Genomic DNA, 21,429 nt, shown 5'->3' on the forward strand with positions numbered 1-21,429 from the left:
CTGGTTGGGGGTTTGGGAAGAAGGGAGCAGCAGAGAACCTCAGGAGGGTCAGATGGGCAAAAACCCACAGGAGCCTACCTCCCCCACCCATAATCATCAGCCGAATCTGGAGGAAGGGGCCCTGCCTCAGTTTCTGCCCAAAAGATGACACAGCCTCTGGCCTCCACCTTCACCGTCAGACCCTTCCTCAGTGTAGACTGGCAGGGAAGGACGGGAAGCTGCTTCCTGGACTCAGCCCATCAGCCTACACAAACACACACACCCACAACCTGAGCTTTGGCTCTCTTGGGAACTGTGGGGTTGGGGTGAACAGAGTCCACTTGTCTCCAGTCCAGGAGCTCCTGCACACACCCCAACCCAAGGGGCACTCAGCCTCAGGGCCCTGGGCTTTGTCTCAAACTGCACTGGCCTTTTGTGTGGCTGAGGCTGAGGAAGGTGGAGCCAGCAACAATAGGACCAGTGGCAAAACGGTCCTTAGAGACCCCACTGTATGCCCCTGCGCTCCAGCAAAGAGCAACAAGCCTAACTCTACAGAGATGCTCTGCATGGACGACTGGAGGGGCCCATCTTTCCCTGAGAGTGGGACGGGCCAGGGCCAGGAACAGCGGACTGCAACGAGAAGTCCAGCCCGCGGCCAGGCTGCACCCCCTTCCCTCACAGGCCAGGAGTGGTGTCTGCCCACCTGCCCCGCCAAGGGACCCCGCCGCCTTAGACCTTGGTGGTTACTTTTCCCACTCCTACTCTGCACAACAGCAGCACCTGGCGATGAAGGTAGGAGCGGCCGAGCGGAGGCTCATGTGGAGAGGAGGGTCCCTGCTTCCCCCCCAAGCCAAGCAGCAGCAGCTCCTCCCCAAGGCACAGGCCTGGGCCACTCTCCCACTCACTAGCTGGTTAGCCTTAGACAAGGCACCCTTCCCTGAGCCTCAGTGTCCTACTCTGAAGCCGGAATCGGAGCAGCCCACAGTGCGGTGGGGACTCCGCCGAGGGCCAGCTCAGGCACGGGACACCACCCACACTGGCTAAGGAAATCTGGGTTCTTACTCTCATCACTCTCGCCTCCCAAGCAGCTGGTGCCACCGGGAGGCAGCCCCCCAGCCCTCCTTCAACAGCCACCACCTCAGTGCCCTGCTTCCAGGCCCCTCCGTCCAGGGCCACCTCCCGGGTGGAGATGGCTGGTGTGGGCAGCCCCATAGGCACGGCTGAATTCCTGGAAATGAGGCGCACAGCCCAGCCAGGCCTCACCAAGGTGGCTCCGGCCCATGGAGAGGAAGGGGCCCAGACCCCGTTGTGCAGCAGGGTGTGAATGGAGGCTTGCACCCGGCCCCTGGACTCCCCCACTGGGAACAGTGGTAGGGTCTGTCCTTCGTAACAGACTCCTGCAGCTCTGTGTTGTGGGCAACCCCGCGGGTGGTTCCACTGATCACTGTGGGGAGACACGCTGGCCAGCGGCATGCAGGGGAGGGTGGGCCCCAGACTGCCCCCACAGCTAAGATTCGCTGGGGCAGGCGGCCAGCGAGCAGGAGCTCAAGGTCACTGCAGGGCCTGTAGGCACCTGGCATGAAGGGGACATGGTGAGGGTAGGTCCTGCCCTCTCCTAGACCACCCTAGTCCTCCCCCCACTGGAGGCAGGAAGGACAAGACAGGCCACCAGACCCTCCCCTCGGTGCTCAATGGCACCTGGGGACCCAAGAGAGCATGTGGGCACCCGACACGTGCACGTTCACGCATCCACAAACATGGGTCTAGGGGCCGTGCCCCACATGCAGGCACGACTTACGCACAGGCCGAGGGTGTCCAGAGGCACGCTCTGACACACCCACCTTAACACGTGTGCACCAGCGTGCGGAAACCCCTGTGGCTTCCCAGAGCTGCCTCCTTGGGCCCAAAGACACCAGCCCAACCTGGGTGGGTGGCAGGATGCTATCGTGAACCTTGGGGTCTCTGGTCTGGGGCCTAAGGCAGAAAAGAAAGACCCCCATCCCCTGTGGGGTCAGGCTCCACGTTCTACAGGAAAGTAAAGAGCTGGGCCTGGTGCCCTACAGGGAGGCCAGGCAGTGTCTCCATGGTGACCAGGCACCCGCTGGACTTCTGTTGTGTGGACTGGCTGGACCGAGGAGCCCCCGACAGCTCCAGCTGGACGCTTTGATTCTGTCCCCTCATTCCCTCTTCCCAGCCCTCGAAGACCTAGAGTCTGGCCAGCCCTTTCCTAAGCGGAGTCCTGAGGGACTGCCGGCCTCTCTCTGTCTGTCTGTCCAACCTGTCCTCACTGCCTGTGTCACCACTAGCAGCCCGCTTCACTCTCGTGCCTCAGTTTCTCCCTCTGTCCAGTGCGGAAGACGGCGCGTCCCCACCCCCACCATCCCTCACCATCAGCACCAAGCCCGAGGGCATGCGGAGGCGGTCCTGGACACCCGCTCTGGCGCACTTAGAGAGCGGGAGGAGGCCGCGCGGCTGCCGTCTGGGTGCGGGGTGGCCTGGAGGAAGAGGGCTGGCCATGGTCGGGCGCAGCGCCCCGGCCGGGTACAGCCCCTGAGTCACGACCTCTGAACGGGCGACGGACGGCGGCCACACGCTGCCCGGCGCCTGGGTCAGGCCGCTGGGCCCAGGGCAGGGCAGGAGGCGCTGAGGCAGCGGCTCGCATCCTCCCCCGGCGCGGCCCCCTTGCTCCCACCCTCCCCCGAAGCCAGCGGCGGCCGCGTCCACCTGGTTCTCGGACCCCGGGGCGCCAGAGGGGCAGAGGCAGCCTCGCGGGGCTTCGTACCTGCTGTCCCAGCTGCAGCGGTCCTCCCAGGAGCGGGCACCGGTGCCCGGGAGCTCGGGGCGCACGTCGGCCCGCGGCCCACGTCGGCCCGCGGCCCACGTCGGCGCGGCCCGTGGCCCTGGGGGCGGGGCAGCGGCCGAGGCGGCCAATGGCGGCGCGGCGCAGGAACTTCCCGCTAATCGCAGAGGCGCTCGTGGGGGCGCGCGGCCGAGCCTCCACCGGCGGGGCGCGGAGGTCAGAGCTGCGGGCGCCGCGTCGCCCTGTCCGCCCCCTCCTGCCGCCGTACGCGCCCTCGTCCTTCAGACCTCCGTCGGCTGGGGCAGGAGTAACGCCCACTGGGACCTCGCTGCGGGGTAGGAGGAAGAGAGGCTCCTCTTGGGTGGCCCTTTTCAAGAGTGGGCCCGGGCTTCCAGCCCCCAGCCTGCCCCGGTCGGGCTCTGCCGGCTCCTCCCAAGAGATGGCACCATACCCTAGGGACCGGGGTGTGTGTGTGTGTGTGTGTGTGTGTGCAGAGACTGGGCCCCCGTGGGCAGCATGGAAAGGCGGGAGCCAGAGGACCTCCCCAAGCCCCAGAAGGAGGCGCCCAGCAGGTCCAGACAAGCTGAGTGGGCTTGCAGCCCCAAGATCTCCCAGTAGCAAGGACTTCCCTGGGGGGAGGGTGTGGGGAACAGATAGCCAGGTAGGGACTAGGGAGAATCTAGGCAGGGGAGAGGAACAGACTGCCTTGGCAAAGGCCAGGAACAGGGCGAAAACCCTGGGCCAGATCACGGAGGCCCTAGGCACAAAGCCCAGAGTCCAACCACATACTGGAACCCTTGGGGTCACTGAGAGCTTTAACCAAGGTCTGCAGGAAACAGCACAGACTTGTGCGAACCCTCCTATGGGTGCCACCATCGCCCTACCCCAGCCCTCCAGCTACTCCTGAGCCTGAGGGCATGGCTGACAGATGCGGGAGGTGGCCCCAGAGGGAAGCGGGAGACACCCGCAGGCTACAAGAGACCCCTTGTTATGGGCAAGGAGAATGAGAAGAAGCCAAAACGCCAAGTGCAGCCTCGGTGTCTGTCAACAGATGGAGAAACAAAATGTGGTCTGTCCAACAGAGGACTATGAATCTGCCTTAAAGAGGGAGGAGCTCTGGGGACATCTGGCTGGCTCAGTCCGTTAAGCATCTGCCCAGGGTGCTGGTCTAGCCCCATGTTGTGTTCCTGGCTCAGCAGGGAGCCTGCTTCTCCCTCTTCCTGCTACTCCCCCACTTGTCCCCTCTTTTTCTCTCTCTCTCTGGCAAATCAATGCATATTTTTTAAAGATTTTATTTATTTATTTATTTGATATATATATAGAGAGATCACAAGTAGGCAGAGAGGCAGGCAGAGAGAGAGGGAGGAAGCAGGCTCCCCGCTGAGCAGAGAGCCCAATGCGGGGCTCGATCCCAGGACCCTGAGATCATGACCTGAGCCGAAGGCAGAGGCTTAACCTGCTGAGCCACCCAGGCACCCCAATAAATAAAATATTTTAAAGAAATAAAAATAAAAAATCTGGGGGCACCTGGGTGGCTCAGTTGGTTAAGGGTCTTCCTTTAGCTCAGGTTGTGATCTCAGGGTCCTGGGATCGAGCCCCACATCCCAGGCTCCCCACTCAGTGGGCAGTCTGCTTCTCCCTCTCCTTCTGTGTCTCTCCCTAACTCGTGCTTTCCCTTGTGTGTAAATAAAATCTAAAAAAGAAAAAAAAACTATTAAAAAAAGATTCAGACTCCTGGTACAACCCAGATGAACTTTGAGGGCGTTATGCTGAGTACCATCAGCCAGACACAAAAGGACAAACACCATATGATTCCACTTCTGCAAGGTTCCTGGAGTCGTCAAGTTCACAGAGACAGAAGGTAGGTGGTGGGTGCCCCGCATCCGGCTCTCTGCTCAACGGGGAGCCTGCTTCCTCCTCTCTCTCTCTGCCTGCCTTTCTGCCTACTTGTGATCTCTGTCTGTCAAATAAATAACATCTTTTAAAAAAATGGGGGGGCGCCTGGGTGGCTCAGTGGGTTAAAGCCTCTGCCTTTGGCTCAGGTCATGATCTCAGGGTCCTGGGATCCAGCCCCGCATCGGGCTCTCTGCTCAGCGGGGAGCCTGCTTCCCTTCCCCTCTCTCTGCCTGCCTCTCTGCCCACTTGTGATCTCTCTCTGTCAAATAAGTAAAATCTTAAAAAAAAAAAAGAAAGAAATATATATATTTTTTAAAATGGTGAGGATACCCATTTTACTCAAGTAAAAATGCAAGAGGTAGACAGGGACTGTGCGGGGCACAAGGTCAAAGAGGTGGCAGGAGGAGGAAAGAGGGCACTCGGTGGGCACCACAGCTGCCTGGGCTGAGAGGCACACTGTCCCTTTCCCACCTCTGTGCAGGCTCTGGGGCCCCAGGCCTTGCCCCGGTCTCTGAGGCAGATGGTGGGTTCCAGGCGCCCTCTGGTGGCAGTGCGAGGACTCAGCTGCCGACCCAGCAGGCGGGCCTGGGGCCCCTGGCTCCCCACCTGCCAGCTCCAGCAACCCCCCACCCCGAGAATGCGTCGGTGCCTGACGTGCAAGGGAAGGGTTCCTGGCCAGTGGCGTGGTCCGGAAGGAGCACACACACTGCCCCAACCCATCTCCTCAACACTAGGCTTCCCCTGCCCAGGCCTACTGCCCGGGGCCCAACTGTCAGCTGCAGAAAACCTGGACGGGGTCCCCTGTCTTCACAGGTGCTGCCCCCCACCAGCAAAGCCATGGGAAAGGGAGCCAAGAAGGCCACGCCTGCCCTGGGTCGGCAGTGACCAGATGCACTGCAGGTGCTCAGCAAACACACGGGCAAGGAGTGTGTGCACCCGTGAGTGAAGGGGGGCATGGATGACATCCCAAATCTCGGCAGCTCCCCCAGTGTCTATGCTCATTACGGGGCTCCTTCACAGGCCCCCAGCTCCAGACCCTTCAGGGTCCTGACCCTCCAAAGGGGACTCTCTCCATTCTCACCCAAAACCCAGTTCTTGGCAGGGGCCACCGCTGCTGCTGGGACAGAAAGCATCATCTCAGCTGGCCCCATCCTCCAGCAGGGTGTGACCCCACACGGCAAAGGGCACCTGACAGGAAGCCCGCAGTACTGGGGGCGCAAGGAAGGAGCACTCATGACCAAGGCAGGTGCCAGGCTGGTCAAGGACCTGGGGGAGCAACAGGGAAGCGGGGCAGATCTGATGGGTGAGGAGGGCAGGAAGACGTTCCAGGTCCAAGAAACAGAGCAAGAGTCCCAAGGACAGTATGGAGCCCAGGACAGACCAGGAACCAGGAGATGGCCTGTGGGAGGAGTGCAGAGCCAGCCCCAGGCCCATCAGCCATGGGAGAGCTTGGACTTGCCCTGGAAGGGACAGTGAACAAGGCCGAAAGGGTGAGAAAGCCTAGGGAAAGAAGTCACGGTTTTTCTTGACTTGCACGGGACCTACCTGGGCTCTCATTTCAGCAACAGCAGGGGAGAAGGAAAGGTGTGGCCTGGACAGAGGCTAGCCCTGCCCAAGGTCCCAGCTGAGCCTGTGGCCACCCAGACCCTTGCAGCCAGGACCACCTGAATGTGCCGCTCCAGCTGGCCCAGACCAGAGTGCCGCACCCCCAGGGCAGGGCTGCGGGCTGCAGACAGCAGCGATAGCTCCCCAGCTGAATGCCAGGAGGTGCCAAGAGCCTGCCAGCCCCAGGGGAGCCCAGTGATGGGCCATAAACACTGGCCTGGGGTGTCCCTACGCAGCTTGACCCATGGAGTCCCAGGGGCCAGAGTGACCAGCCTGCCCAGAGACCCCATTAGGGCCATGGCTGCGTCTGCCGAACCCTCTGGCTCCCCTTCAGCTGTGCCCCGTTCCCCTGACCTTCACCCTCCATGGAACCCGGCCTTGCCCACCTATGGAGGCTGTATCTGGAGACACGTGGCAGCCAGGTTCCTGTCGTGGGGATGTGTTTTTCCCTTTGACAAGAGATCCGCCCCCAACACACCTGGCATCTTCTGGAGGAGCCAGAAACGCAGCTGCACACTGACTTGCAGCTGAGCTAAAAATAACTGTGGGCTCCAGCCAGGGCCCAGGAAAACATCTCATTGCTAGGAGACCGCCGCTCCTGGGAGACCGCGATTGCTAGGCGACCGGGTTGCCGTGGTGACAGCTGGGCCCAAGTCCTGCTCAATCCTGGCCACTCTGCCCTTCTGCCCCTGGCAGGTCGGGCCTGGGTCGGGGAGGAGGAAAGGCTGGGAGCAGGAGCCAGCAGCAGGCAGGCAGCAAAGGGGTTCACCCCCTGGTGGTCCCCATGGCCGCCCGGGCTTCCCTGTTCTCACTCCTGTGGGCGCCTGTTCGTTCTGGCAGCTGAGCGGTGAGGACAGCTGACTGCCCCCCACCCTGGTCCTCCCTGAACCCCCACCAGGGAGAGTTGCCGTGTTCTTCTGGCCCTGCGCCTCCTTAGCAGGATGGGGCATGGTGGGCCGCTTACAATCAGGCATGAGGCTCTCAGCACCTGTGCTGTCCTCAGTGTCACGCTGACCTTCAGGGCCCCCACCTTGGACCCCAAACCTATTTGCCAGGAGGGGAAGTACTTGCCTGAGCCCCACCCCTCGCCCCCACAGAAAGGAGGATTTGAGCCAAGCAGGTGGCTCCAGCCTGTACCCTGGGCAGCGGCTTCAGGACCCTCCTGCAAAGAGGCTCAGGAAGTCCAGATCCGCTGCCCTGGTCCTGAGGTGCCAGGAGGCCTGACCCCATCATGGGCAGTGCAGCCCCTGAGGTGTCAGCAGCTCCCTCTCTCACCCTCCTGTAACTAAAGAGCTGGAAACCTCCAGCAGTCTGGACCGGGGAGACTCCTCTGTGTCCAGGCACCAGGATGAGGAGTGCTTCCGGGGAGGGGTGCTCCAGGGAGGAACGTGGCCCTGGAGGAAAGCCAGTGTTGCTAAAGTTCCAGCAAGGGACCCGGCGTCAGCAAAGCTGCAGCCAGCCGTGCAGGAGACTCAGGCTTTGATAGCGGACTGAGCCCGGGAGCACGGACACCGTGCACCGTGGGGAGGAGGTGAGCTGCCCTTCAGCATGGCAGAGAAAGAAGCCCGTGGGTTCAGGGCCAGGTGAAGGAGGTGGGGAAGGGAGCAGAGCCCCAGGTACGTGGGAGGCAGGGCTCCACATGCGCCTCTGAAACAAGGCTTTCCTCTGTTTGGATTCTTCCAAGGCGTGGGGTCTCCTCCAGCCTCACCGAGGGCAGCACGTGAGGCCCGGGCTCCTGTTCAGAGGAGGAAGCCCCCGGAAGCAGGAGGTGAAACCTCGCCCTGAGCGTCACGCACCGTCCACGCCCTGGTCCACAGGTGTGGAAGCTGAAGTGGAGGCCGGCCTGCTAGACCCACACACCAGAAGGAACTGTATGGGTCGGACAACACTGTCCCAGGCACCCCAAAGGTCTTCATGCCTCCCATGCTGACTGCCCCGACCCCTGCTTTGACCGGAGTCCGCACGAGGGCCAGACTGTGAATCAGCCCTAGCCACTACCGGAGAGCCAGCTTCACCCCAGCCTTGACGAGCTGGATCCAGCGCCCCGCACGCAGCCAGGCCGGCCCCCCAGCTCCCAAACAGGCTCCACCCTGCAGCTGCCCCCGCCTTGTGCCAGCCCCACTGGGTCCTGTTTCCCACCAGAATGCTGCCAACACCAGCTGTTTTCATTTCTCTCAGACACTCTCAAGGGCCTTCCTTAAGGCTCTTTCCCTAGTGCAAAGACCCCTCTCTGCTCTCCCACACCTGATCCCGCCACGGTCTCTGCTCCCAGGAGACCCTGTGATGGGTACCATTAGCTTCCATTCTCCACTCTGAGCCTGTGGGAAGCCTGGCATCTCCAGGGGCCAGGAGGAAGCCCTGCACACCCTTTCTCCACACCCAACCCCAGCACCTCTCCCCCAGCCTGGTCCCTCCAAAGTGGCCGCCACCACCGCCTCTAAGGGGTTCCAGAAGGAACTCGCCAGCTCAAGACCTCCAAACCTAAAGACCTGTGCACACTCCTTCCTGGATAACCTCACCCATCCTCTCATCCTTGGGGTCTCCTGTCAAGGGTCCTGTCCTCAGGACAGGCATAGCCTCCCCAGAAGCACCCCTCCCCGGGAGCATTCCTTGGCCTGGTGCCTGGACACGGAGGAGTCTCCCCGGTCCAGCCACACCACCACCACCCTCCCGAGGTCACCATCACGTGGCCCTCTTGAACTTTCATAGCACTTGTCACTCTCTGAGATGGTCTGGTGTTGGCTTGTTTTGGGGGTTGGCGGGGGCCTGGGCACTGAGGGGTTTCTGGGCCCGGCAGCCAGCAGGTGCGCCGAGATTTTAGGGCCCTGAAGGCCGCCGGCGCTGCTCCCCTCCGCTAAGCAGGAGGGCTGGGAGGGTGAGGATTGGACCACCCTCGCCCCCGCAGGTGGCATCCAAGGGTCGGGACGCGCGGCGCCGGCCCCACAAGACCGCGCACCCCCCGGGCCAATCGCCGGCGCCAAAGAGCTCGAGTCCTCTCCCCCCGCAGGATTCCGGGACCCCACTTCTCCGCACAGGCAGGGCTCTCCGCCGGCCAGCCCTCCGGCCGCGCGCCCTGCCCGCCCCGCCCCGCCCCGCCGTGCGCGCGGGTTTGTTGTTGTGCGAGCGCCCGCGGCGAAGGGGTGGGGGTGCTGCCCGGCCGGAGCGTGCCCGTGGGCGCCGCGGCGGGAGCGCGCGGTGCGCGCGGCAGGGCGCGGCGGGCGGGGCGGGGCTCGGCATCCTCGGCTCCCCCGGCCTGGGCTCGCCAACCGGATTGGCTCCCGGCGTCGGGAGCGCGCGAGGGCGCGGCGCGTAGAGCCGGGCGGGGGGCGCGCGCGGCGCCGCCGGCGGCCGCGGAGGAGCGCAGGGAGGAGGGCGAGGGGAGGGAGGAGGCGCCCGCCCCGGCTCCCTGCAAAGCGGCCTTATTTATCTGGGCACTGCCTCAGCCTCCCCGGTGGGAGGCTCGGGGCAGCCGATCCTCTCCCACCGGGGAGCTCCTCTCCGGGCGCGGCCGAGGGGGCCGGCCAGGCCGGGGCGCGGGGCGCGGCTGGGCCCTGCCGGCCAGGCCAGCACCTCGGCCGCCTCCCCGCTTCGCCAGCGCCCATGCCGGGCTCCCCATGACGAGAAGACGCCCGGCGGACGGCGTGGCATGAGCCAGGTACCCGGGCCGAGGTAAGGTGTGTGCACCGGGCCAGGCGGCGGGGCGGGGAAGGGGCCAGGCCACGCCATCGCGGCGGCCACAATGAGGATTGGGGCGGGGGCTTCGGAGAGGGCTGCCACCACCCCCGGGGGCCTCACATCGGTGCAGCCCCTTCCCAGGCCGAGGCCACTGGGCCTCTGGCCCTAACAGGCCCTCCCACAGAACCCGATCCCAGCGCCGCCTGGTCGAAGCATGGTGCTCCCAGTAACTGGACCAGGGGCCCGGCGCCCCCTGACCACAGCCCTGGTGCAGCAGCATTGCAGGCCCCCAGCCCACCAGGCTGGCTGAGGTCCTGGACTTCCTTCGTGCTCTGAGCTCCTCTCCCCAGCACCATGAGCCCCTGGACCTGTGAGACAGGTGTTAGATACAGTTACACTCCAGGACAAGCCATGTGGATGCGTGGCTGGGGGCTCTCTGCCCTGGACACCTGGGCCGGTGGGAGCTGGCTATGTGCCTGGTTCTGGAGGGGTCGGGCCTTGGCCAAGGTTAGAGGGGAACTGGGCACCCTGAGGCTTGCTGGGGAGGGGTCTGGCCTCCTGGGATTTGGGGGGAAGAGAGCCCCCACCCATCGCCCCAAGAGGGAAGAAGGCCTAGCTGTGGAGCCTCAGGGAGCCCAGGGCCCAGTGGCCAATCCTCTAGCCCCTCCCGGCCTCTGCACAGGAACCCTTCCCTCCAAAGAGAGAGCAGATGGTGGATGCCGCTTCACCTGCCCACTTGGTCAGTCCCCTACCGCTACCCGCCACCTCCCAGGCCCCTTCTTTCAGCCAACCCCTTTGAGCAGAGGCCTGGGTGGGACCCTGGGAGGGCCAAGGCCTGATGGAGACTTGCTGACCTGGTAGGAGGTGGCCCTAGGGCTGGACCAGGAGCTGTGGGGAGGAGGGAGATCCAAATCCCTGTCACAAACCTGGACAGTGCAGGTGGCCTGTTCGGATCCCAGGGGACCCCGGGACTCAGCTGCCCACCATCTCCACTCATCCTCTGCCACTCTTCCTTGGGCCAGGCAGGCCTCTCAGCACCTGTCGTGCTAGGCAGGCCCACTGGACGGGCGCTCCCCTCCAGCTCCTGTCCACTTCTGGAGCACTGCAGTGAGTCCTCTCTCCCAGTGCACTGAGAAAACAAGCAGCCCTGAGGGCGGGGGACCTGGGGCCCTCAAGGCTACCAGCCTGGGCCTGGGAAGCCTGTGCCGCTGACACCCAGGGAGACTTTCACCTCAAGGTGGGGCACTGCTCGGTGGCCTGCAGCCCCATCTTGTCACATGTGGGTTCTCATTGCTTTGTCTCAGGGGGAAGAGTGGAGGTGGCAGTGAAGGAAGGCTCCATGGGCTAAGTGGGTGGTGCAGCCCCTTCCCCACCACTGACAAGGAGGAGCCCTGGCCAGACCAGCCAGAGGGTGGGCTTGGGCCACACAGCCACACTTGGCTGGGAAGAGGGGGAGGGTTCAAGGCAGTGACCCAAAGAAGCAGGCACTAGATGCCCCTAGCCTAGGCACTGGGTGGGGGGGCTCAGATCCTTCAGAGGAGAAGAGCCAAGATGAGGCTTAGAGCCCAAGCCCATTCCCCAAAATGCCCAGTTCCACGTGGCTGAACTGTCCTGAGCATGACCACAGGACTCTGTCTGATGAAGCGCCAATCCTGGTCTCTTTGGAGGCCATGTGCTCACTTCCTGGAGCCCCTGGTGCACGGGTGGGGCAGCCTGCACCCCAGAAACATCTCTGTGCTGGGGGCAGGAAGGGAGCATTTTGCTGGCTCATGTGCAAAGTGGCAGGGATGTGAGTGTGCCTGAGTCATGGGGCTTGTCATGGAGTTCGTCAGCCCGCACTGTGTCCCTAGTCCCAAGCTACCTTGGTTGTCACCCCCGTCCCTGGAGCTGTCACCACACATCAACCTGATGTGAATGTCTCAGGCTGCCCATGCTCTGCCCAGCCGCACGGCCCTCAGTGGGCAGGGAGAAATGGTCAGGGCAGGTCCTGCGGGGGCCAAACCCCTCCAGCACTCCAGGAAGCCTGTGTCAGACAGAGCATCAGAGATGAAGGCAGAGATCTCTGAGTTGGAAGCCATGAGGACTTGGGGGTTTCCAAGGCATGAGGAGTCCAAAAAGAGGGTGTTCTGGGGGTGGGCATGCAGCTTGCAGCCTCTGGAGTGAGAGCAGGGGCACAGCAGAGACAGTGTTGGGAGAGACCAGCAGCCCAAGGTCCCAGGCTGGGAGGACCCAGGGGACCAAACAAGTAGAACAGGGCACAGAAAGGAGGGAAGGGCCCAGCGTTGCCCTCTGCACCTCAGTGCCTAGTCTGATCTTTGGGAGTCTGACTGGGGGTCCTAGGATCAAATTCCAACTCTATGTGACCTCTGGAATTGTCCCCAACTCTCCCTTTCCCCACTTGTGATCAGGACGTGTGTGAGGGGACCAGCAATAGCAGAGCGGCATTGGAAAAAGCAGGGCAGCTCCTCCCTCTCCTCTGGTGGCTCCTGTGCCCTCTTTGGATATGGCCAGATTGTGGTGGATGGGCAGCCAGCCTCCCTACCGTGCAACTCCCAAAGTGGGGACTCAGCCGGAAAGGAGGTGTAAGCCATCCTCTTCCCAAGAGTCTGACTACTTGCAAGGCCTACCACAGATCCCAGCGACCACACTCACTGTGGACACTGGCCTCTGTCACAACCAGGATTAACAAACTGAGCTACACCCCCCACTACCACCACCATCCACCTGCCCTCTTCTGAATCTGGCCTGTCCTCCACCAAGCCTCCTGGGCACCTGGCCGCCACACCCCTTTCTGCATGATCCTGGCGACTGCCATTCCTCATTCATTCATTCATTCATTCATTCATTCGGCAAGCATTAAGAAGCCATTCAGCCGTGGTACTGCCTGTCTTCAAGAAGTCCCCAGCCAAGGGAAGAGACAGATGGGTTGACAGTAATGACTGAGACCCTGGAGATGCTTTTTCAGTGCTGGGGAGTCCCCCAGTGGGAGACAGGGGTGGCAATCACACTGAGGTGGAGGATAAGGAGCTGGTAGGGTGAAGAAGCAGGGAGGCCTCCTGAGCAAACAGGGGGACCAGCATGTGCCCAGGCAAAGAGGGAGAGGGGAGCAGGAATACAGAACAGGGGGTCTGGCTGGGCTGTAGGTTCAAGGCTGGGGAGGAGCCAGAGGTGAAGGAAGCTGTAACGTCGACATGCTAGGGCTCGGGGCCCTGTGACTCGATGGCAAAAGAGGCAGCTCCTTTCAGAGCCTCAGCATGGACATCTGCAGACTGTCAGCTTGGAAGCCACCAAGTTCTGGAGTCCTCCCAGGAGACTTGAGCCCCCGCAGCCTATCCCAGGAGGACCTCCTCCAGAATTCCGCTCCACACGGAGGCACAACACCCGGGGCTGAGGCTGAGAATAGTGCAAGTTTGGCCATCTTTTTAAAACGCCTCTTTTCCTAGCGTTAGCTCCTGGTGCTTATTTCTAAAGGAGGAGGCAGTCCACATCAGATTGGCAGCTGACCCTACCCCATCCTAACGAGAAACTCCAGGCAGGTCTTCTGAGCCTCACTGCGTGCAGTAGCAGGTACCAAAAGGGTTGGGGTCTCACAGCCCATCTGCCTGGGTGGGTGGGACTAGACAGAGGAGCACATGTCCCAGCACCCCCCCACCCCCTGCCAAGGGACCTCTTGTCTGACAGGAGGACCCATCGCTGACCACAAGCTCAGTTCTCTCCTAAAGCTCTGACCCCTGGACCAAGATGTGGCTGTTGCCAGTTTTGAACCACGGAGCAAGGGATTCTCAGGCTGGGTCAGTGAGGCTGGGTTGTGCCGCGGGAGCCCGGCAGCACCATGGACAAGGTCAGGGAGAAGCAGGGCTGCCTCCAGGAAGAGGCAGTTCCAATCCGGGGCACAGCAGAAGGGCTGATGGGCTGGCAGGGCAGGGCCTGGCGGCCAGGATGTGGGTGTGGGATAAAGGGCAGCCAGGCCTCGGACACCTCCCTCCCTTCCCCGGGCTGAGGCCGTCCCCCGCCTGGCCCCTCCCTCCCGCGGGCTCTCTCCGCGGGCTGGCTTGTTTTCACCAGCTCCACCCTGAGGCCTGAAGAGTGGGGATGGGACTGTGGGCGTGTGCAAATGTGAGCTCCGGTGGGGTGCGGGTAAAAAGCCCCGCAGACGCCCGGGGCATCCACGTGCATCCCGCCCCCCCCCCACCGACGCGGGCACTCCACGTGCACACCCGTGGCTGGGAGCATCTTTAACCTAAATCGGCACTGCTCCGGAGTTATTTCTCCCCTGGTGCCACCTCCGCCGCCTCCTCCGGATCCTGGCGGAGCGGGCGGCTTCTCGCCCCGCCCCGTCGCCCGCAGGGCCTCTCCCTGCTGAGCTGGGTTTGCCGAGCCCGGCCCCCACCCCGCCCCCACCAGCCGTTGTCCGCGGTGGAGCGCGCCTGGGCCTGGCCTCCGGGCCCGCGCACGGCGGCTGGAGGGGCGCTGTCCATGGTGCTGCGCTCCGCGGCCGAGCTAGCAGGAAGCGGCAGAGGCTGGGTGGGCGGCGCGCCCCGAGCCCTGAAATCGTGGCACCCCGATCCCGAGAAGCAGAAGGTATTCACGCTGGGGCTGCCTCCCTGAGCCCAGCTCAGCCGACAGGAAGGAGTCCACAGGACAGCCTCTCCCCTGCTCCCTGGAGTGGGGACCTGTCGTGGGCTTCCTCCCATCCCTCCAGGAGGCACTGCTATTCCACCATGGTCTCCTCCTCACGTACTAGTTTTAAGAGATCTGGGGCACCCCTCATGTCAAGCTGCACCCCATCTGTCACTGAGGGTCACCTGTAACTCCTTGGAGCCTCAGGCTCCCAATCTGAAAGTGAGGTTAACAGTGGTGCCCCCAACATACACACACACACGCGCGTGCGCACGCACGCACACCCCTGCCATGAGGCTGGAACACATGATTATCCCAATGGGTATTCAGCAAACGTTGTTACGAATGTCATGTTTCAGCCAGCGTGAGGCTGCTACTCTCCTGCAGTAAAGGGACAGTCAGAGTGGGGGGGCCTCCCCTAAGGAGGGCTGGCCTGATGTAGATTGCCAGCTTGGGGGCTCATGATTGCCAGGGAAGGAAGGCCTTTGGACCCAAAGCTGGGTTGGCAGCCATGAGGGCCCCTTGTTCCAGTAGATTCCTGGTCCCAGCCTAGATCTGCACCCCTCCCCAGATGTCGGATGCCAGCAAGGGTTGAGTCCAGGGCTTGAAGCCAGTGGGGGACATGGTGCTGGGTAGAGCAGGGCAGGGCAGCCTGTTTCCCTCCCTCCCAGTGGCTCCTGACCCCTTCCCCTAAGGTGGGCCATGGGGCTCAGAAGCAGCCTCTGTGCCACTTTCCAAACACTCACTATGAGCCATGCACTATGCCTAGCTCTTTTCACATGTTGTGCTGTGGGGGTGGATCATCCCTTCTCAGGCTGCAAAGTAAGGAAAAACGAGGCTTGGAGCAAGGAAGTGGCTCACTGAGGCCACAGAACCTGGCTGTGTGACCCCGGAGACTGCCCCTGAGCCCCTGGGTGCAGTGCCTTTTTGCTGAATGTCTGGAGTTGGGGTGGGCAGGAGATGATCTGGAATGTGGAGCAGATGGTGGCACGGTGAGGGTCTGGCTGTCCCCCTCTCCAGGGCTGTCTGTGCTCCAAGCCGTCTGCCACCCTCTCAGAGGCCTGAGAGGAGAGTGGTGGGGGGTGTCCAGTCCCACCTTGTGAGGAACTCTCTACAAATGGGCTTCCACAGCCAGCTCTGGTTCAAGCCTTGGCTCCGCCACTTATGGTGACCTTGGGCAAATAGTTCATGCTGCTTTGTTTTCTTCATCTGTACAATGGGCACAGTCATCATAGCATCACCATCAATGGGTTGGATGGAGTATTAAAGAGACAGTACGTGTCCAAGGCTCACTGTGCTAGCGTCATGGTAAAGTCTGCCCTTTCTTTGGGCAGATTATTGGGTAGATCCAATAGCCATCGAGATTCTCAGGGTCTGGTATCTGAGTCTTCGACAAGTACCAGAACCACTCCAGACAGCCATGATGGTACCCCATAGTGGAGGAGCCCGAGACCACCCCAAACCATCTCCTTCAGTTTTGCAGTCCCTGCCCAGTAGAGGTCAGCATGGCAGGCACTAAGAGTGGGCACCGGAGTAGTAAAGGTGAAGGGGGCAGTCATGAGCAAGTGTCTTTCTACATCTGTCTCTGCCTGCCTCTCTTTTCTCATCTCTAAAATTGGAACTGTAGGGCCTATGTGGTCAAAAAAGTCTATGAGTACAGGTGGAGCTCAGCGCACACAGTAGGTGCTCAGGGAATGTCATGGTCATGAACAGCTCTGACTTCCTGTCGCTGCTCACGGTCAGGGAAAGAGTGACTTGGATTCAGATCCTTCCTGTTGGGTGGTTCTTGGAGTGCCATGGGAGGACATGCCCGGGGATGGGGAGCCCAGCTCTCTTCCCACAGTGACTCATTACCGCCTCCCGGCCTTTGTCCACAGATTGAGCGAGGAAGATGTCGAGCCCAGGTGTGGACGGCGACCCCAAGCCTCCATGCTTGCCTCGCAATGGCCTGGTGAAGCTGCCAGGCCAGCCCAACGGCCTGGGTGCAGCCAGTATCACCAAAGGCACACCAGCTGCCAAGAACCGCCCCTGCCAGCCCCCTCCCCCACCTACCCTCCCACCACCCAGCCTGGCTTCCCCACTGCCACGGGCTGCCCTGGCTGGGGGCCTGTGCCCCCCACCGGGGCTCCCCCTTGGTGGACCAGCCTCAGCCCCTGTTCCCGGGCCCCCAGTGGAGCGGCCACCACTGGCCACAGATGAAAAGATCCTCAATGGCCTCTTCTGGTATTTCTCAGCCTGTGAGAAGTGTGTGCTGGCCCAAGTGTGCAAGGCCTGGCGGCGTGTGCTCTACCAGCCCAAATTCTGGGCAGGCCTCACACCTGTGCTGCATGCCAAGGAGCTCTACAACGTGCTGCCTAGTGGCGAGAAGGAGTTTGTGAACCTGCAGGGCTTCGCTGCGCGTGGCTTTGAGGGTTTCTGCCTGGTTGGCGTCTCCGACCTGGACATCTGTGAGTTCATCGACAACTATGCCCTCTCTAAGAAGGGTGTCAAGGCCATGAGCCTCAAGCGCTCCACCATCACAGATGCCGGCCTGGAGGTGCGCCCCACTGTTGGCCTGGAAGGGACAGGGATGGTGTGGGCAGGGCCCAGCGGCTGCCACTGAGCTGGCATGTGTGTGCATGGGGGGGGGCAGAGGGAACTTGGGCATATGAGGAGCAAAGTGGCTGAGGGAAGCACCGGTGCTCTGAAGATTGTGGCTCTGGGGGGAGGGGAAGCAAGACTAGTTATGTGATTTGGGGGACCTAGTCCAAAATGAAAATTTCAAGACCCTTGTTCAAAGATGATTAAGAATTTCAAGACAGCCACACCAAAGCAATCAGTCGATCCAGTGGGAGGCTCTTCTAAGCTCAGGGCCTATGTGCCTGTGAAACCCTTGGGTTAGGGGGACGCTGCAGGGGAGCAGGTGCACAGGTCAGAGCACCAGCTGCATAGGCAGCCCCTGCCCCAGGGCCAGGATTCTAAGCTTCAAATCAGTAACACCAGCTGCTCCCCAGCACCTGCTCTGGTGCGGCCCTGAGCTCCCAGGTCCCCTGTGCTCTGCCTCTTAGAACGGGGCTGTGGTGGGACAAACCCACCGTAAGGGGCACCTGTCACACATCAGCTTGATGGATGTGTTCCACACGTCTACATCCGGGAGCCCTGCTTCCCGCCCCCAGCGGCCCCGCCCCCTCACCACACCCTGCCGCCTGCCTGCCTGCAGGTGATGCTGGAGCAGATGCAGGGCGTCGTGCGTCTTGAGCTGTCAGGCTGCAACGATTTCACTGAGGCAGGGCTGTGGTCCAGCCTGAGCGCGCGCATCACCTCACTGAGCGTCAGCGACTGCATCAACGTGGCCGACGACGCCATTGCGGCCATCTCACAGCTGCTGCCCAACCTGGCCGAGCTGAGCTTGCAGGCCTACCACGTGACGGACACGGCGCTGGCCTACTTCACAGCACGCCAGGGCCACAGCACGCACACGCTGCGCCTGCTCTCCTGCTGGGAGATCACCAACCACGGCGTGGTCAACGTGGTGCACAGCCTGCCCAATCTCACTGCGCTCAGCCTCTCTGGCTGCTCCAAGGTCACCGACGACGGCGTGGAGCTCGTGGCCGAAAACCTGCGCAAGCTGCGCAGCCTTGACCTTTCGTGGTGCCCGCGCATCACCGACATGGCGCTGGAGTACGTGGCCTGCGACCTGCACCGCCTGGAGGAGCTGGTGCTGGACAGGTGCGCGCGTGCCCCACCCACGGGACAGGTGGAGGGCACGACTGGGGCGGGGCGGGGCAAGGCCGGCGAGAGCGTCTAAGCAGGGAGCCTAGATTAATGGGCAGAGCTGTAGCGGGAGCGGCGCTGCAGAGCCATGAGGCGTGGGTTGAGGGGCAGGCCCTCCCAAGCCCGGGGCCCAGAGTGCGCTGTAACTACCAGGCGCCAGGGTAGGGGCCGGGGCCTGGCGGGGGCAAGGCCGTGGCAAGGGAGAGGCTATCATAAGCCCTGCGGGGGGGGGGACGCCCGGGAAAGGAGGAAGGGCTCGGAAATGACGGGCGGCGCAAGGTGATCTGAAAGCGGGCAGCGCCCCTCTGTCGCCCCCACAGGTGTGTGCGCATCACGGACACTGGCCTCAGCTACTTGTCCACCATGTCGTCCCTCCGCAGCCTCTACCTGCGATGGTGCTGCCAGGTACCGGCCTTCCCCGCCTCCGAAGACTGGGGAGTAGGCAAGGGGAGGTGGGAGACCCGGGCAAAGCCCCCGCCCAGGCAACCCACCGACCTACTCCCGGCCCCCTCGGATCCTGCGAGGAAGCGTAGGATCCCTCCCCACCCAGCGGGCGACGTAGGCGGGGCTTACGGACTCCCCGCAGACCTCACCACCACTCCCCAGCAGCCTCCTGGCTCCTCCGGAAGCCGAGAAACCCCCGTTTTGAGCCCCGCCACCTGCCCCTCCAGCAGCTCCCGGCCTCAAGGCCCAAGGCCTGTCCCCAGCAGTGGGCTCCCCCGCAGGCGCGAGCGGAGCTCCTTAACGCGCCCCGCCCTCCCGCCCAGGTACAGGACTTCGGGCTGAAGCACCTCCTGGCCATGAGGAGTTTGCGTCTCTTGTCTCTGGCAGGTGAGACCCCCACCAGCCCACTACCCCGTCCCCAACTTACTCGACTCCGCCAGCCCTGCCGGGCCCCTCGCGGTGAATCCCACCTGGAGCTCTGTCCCAGGGTCCCATGGCCAGGTCCGGACGGAGACGCCCGGCGAACCCCGCCCCCCGCGGTGCGCTCGTGGTGGGGGGGGGCCCGCGCGCTCAGACGCCGCCCCGCCTCCCGCCCGCTGCAGGCTGCCCGCTGCTGACCACCACGGGCCTGTCGGGTCTGGTGCAGCTGCAGGAGCTGGAGGAGCTGGAGCTGACCAACTGCCCCGGGGCCACCCCCGAGCTCTTCAAGTACTTCTCGCAGCACCTGCCCCGCTGTCTCGTCATCGAGTAGCGCGGGCCTCCCCACCCCCGGAGCAGGAAGCCGCCACGCTCCGGGCGGGGACGCCTTTTCCCGGCCCTCGCGTCCCCGGCCCGGCGCGGGAGGCAGGGCGAACCCAGTGAAAGCGCCCCCCGCCCGCGCCCCTCCTGGCCCCGCCCGGGCAAGGGGGGGGCGGCGGGTGGGCCCAGTCCCACGCACGCACGCACACTCGGGGACTCTGTGCATGCCCCTCGTGCCCGCACTGCACGCCCGCCCTCCACCGCACCACAGCCGCCTCCATCTTTCGTTGACCCTCTGGGGGATAGGCAGGGGCCGGCTCCGTCCTGGGGGGCGCTTTTAGCTCTCCTGACGGCCCCCCTTACTGCCTTCCCCACCACACCCTGCTCTGTCTCCCCCGCTGTCCCCCCCATCTTGGGCAGGGCCCAGAGGGATTGAGGGGAGCTGGGTCCCCCAGGACACAGGGGCCAGAAGAGCCCCAAGGGCTTCCCGCATCTTCCACTGCACCGCGCCTGGAGCCCTCGGAGGGGTGCGAGGGGGAACAGGCCACCGCCAAAGCCATGGCCCGCCAAGGAGCCCAAGTCCCCCCTGCCCTTGCCCCACGACATGCCAGCCTGACCCAAGAGACCTCCCCTTTTCCTTGCTGCTGTAGGAGGCAGCCCCCTGCTTGCCCCACCCCCCACCTGCAGGCCTACAGGTCCTTGGGCCAGGCTAGGGAAGAACTGTGTTTGAGGGAGGGACAGACTAGCTGATCTTGCTATAATCAACGTTAACCAAGCTGGCTGTAGCTTACCTCAACCGGAGGGGTGGGGGACGTGGGGGGATACAACCACCTTGAGCGACCCTCAGGCCCGGCAGGCCTTGCACGCAGTCCTGATGGACCCCAACCACAGCCCCTATAGCCAGCCAGGCCCAGCCTCCTCAATGCCACACTGTATCCTGCGTGGGTCTCTGTCAAGTGGAGGCTAGACAAATGGGCCCCAGCCAAGGCCCAGCCAGCAGGTCCAGTCTTACAAGTGGCCAACACACCCCCAGCACCCAGCGGAGGGAGGGCTCCTTTCTAGCTGCCTGCCTCCCCTCCCCAGCTTCCCAAACCTCTGCCTGCCTGGGTGGGCTCTGGCCATGTTCTGTCCAGTCCCAAGACATATGCAAGCCCTGGGGAGACGCTGGCACATCTTGGCAATTGCTGAGGAGGGGGCTGGGACCCCTACCCATCCCAACATTGAGCCCCAGGAAGTACGGTGCCCACACCCAATCTTGGGACACCCCCCCCATCTGGTTGGAAGAAAGTAACCAGTTTCCAGAGAGCCAGAGAGTGAGAGAGAGAGAGCGAGAGAGAGCGAGAGCGTGCGAGCGAGAGATGCTGTTGAAGCAGAGGAAGAGTTCAACAGCCCAAAGATTTCCCAGTCCTGGAGTGCCCTCGGGAGGCTCCGGGGCCGAGGTGGTCAGGAGCCAGTTTCTTCAGCCCCTCCTCCGCACAGCTCCCTAGTGGGGAGGAGGCAGCTGTCCGTTTGTCCAAAGTATTATTGCAACTGCAACGACTGTAGGAGGAAAAATTAAGGGGAGAGAGGAAAACAAACAAAACCAACCAACCCCGAAAATCATTTTCTTATTGTACATAACGACCTCATTCTCCTGTATATGCGGAAGATATAACCTTATATTTGGTAAGTGTTTCTTGTGCTATTTTATCACGTGACCTGTTTATAAAAATATATATTAAAAAAGTTGTAAAAACACGTGTCTTGAGTTTGGAGGTCATCAGACCACAGCGAGGGAGGGTGTGTCCGCGCGGGGCGCCCCAAGGCTCGGGACTCTTGTGCACCTCTCTGCTCGTCAGACTTAATGGGTCTTTCAACACGCACAGGCCCGGGGCCACAGACAGGAAACACAGCAGTGGTCAGAAGAGAAGGTCTCTAAC

At 62.6% G+C, this 21,429-nt stretch overlaps 1 protein-coding gene across 3 annotated transcripts; it reads left to right on the plus strand.

The window, feature by feature from the left end:
* The first annotated feature begins 9,596 nt into the window (after nt 1-9,596).
* On the plus strand, nt 9,597-21,078 carry FBXL16 (F-box and leucine rich repeat protein 16). Of its 3 annotated transcripts, XM_004750850.3 has the most exons (7): nt 9,597-9,949; nt 13,399-13,522; nt 16,453-17,111; nt 17,775-18,283; nt 18,649-18,733; nt 19,096-19,159; nt 19,375-21,078. In XM_004750850.3, exons 3-7 carry the CDS (start codon nt 16,467-16,469, stop codon nt 19,521-19,523), a joined length of 1,452 nt encoding a protein of 483 aa, XP_004750907.1. In that variant the 5' UTR covers nt 9,597-9,949; nt 13,399-13,522; nt 16,453-16,466; the 3' UTR covers nt 19,524-21,078. The 3 variants fall into 3 exon arrangements, with proteins under 3 accessions (XP_004750907.1, XP_004750908.1, XP_004750906.1); XM_004750851.3 differs by lacking the exon at nt 13,399-13,522 and having other exon boundaries at nt 9,597-9,954; XM_004750849.3 differs by lacking the exon at nt 13,399-13,522 and having other exon boundaries at nt 9,598-9,949.
* The last annotated feature ends 351 nt before the right edge of the window (nt 21,079-21,429 follow it).

This window comes from Mustela putorius, unplaced genomic scaffold, assembly GCF_011764305.1.
Source record: "Mustela putorius furo isolate JIRA1106 unplaced genomic scaffold, ASM1176430v1.1 tig00004007_pilon_pilon_pilon, whole genome shotgun sequence".
NCBI lineage: Eukaryota > Metazoa > Chordata > Mammalia > Carnivora > Mustelidae > Mustela > Mustela putorius.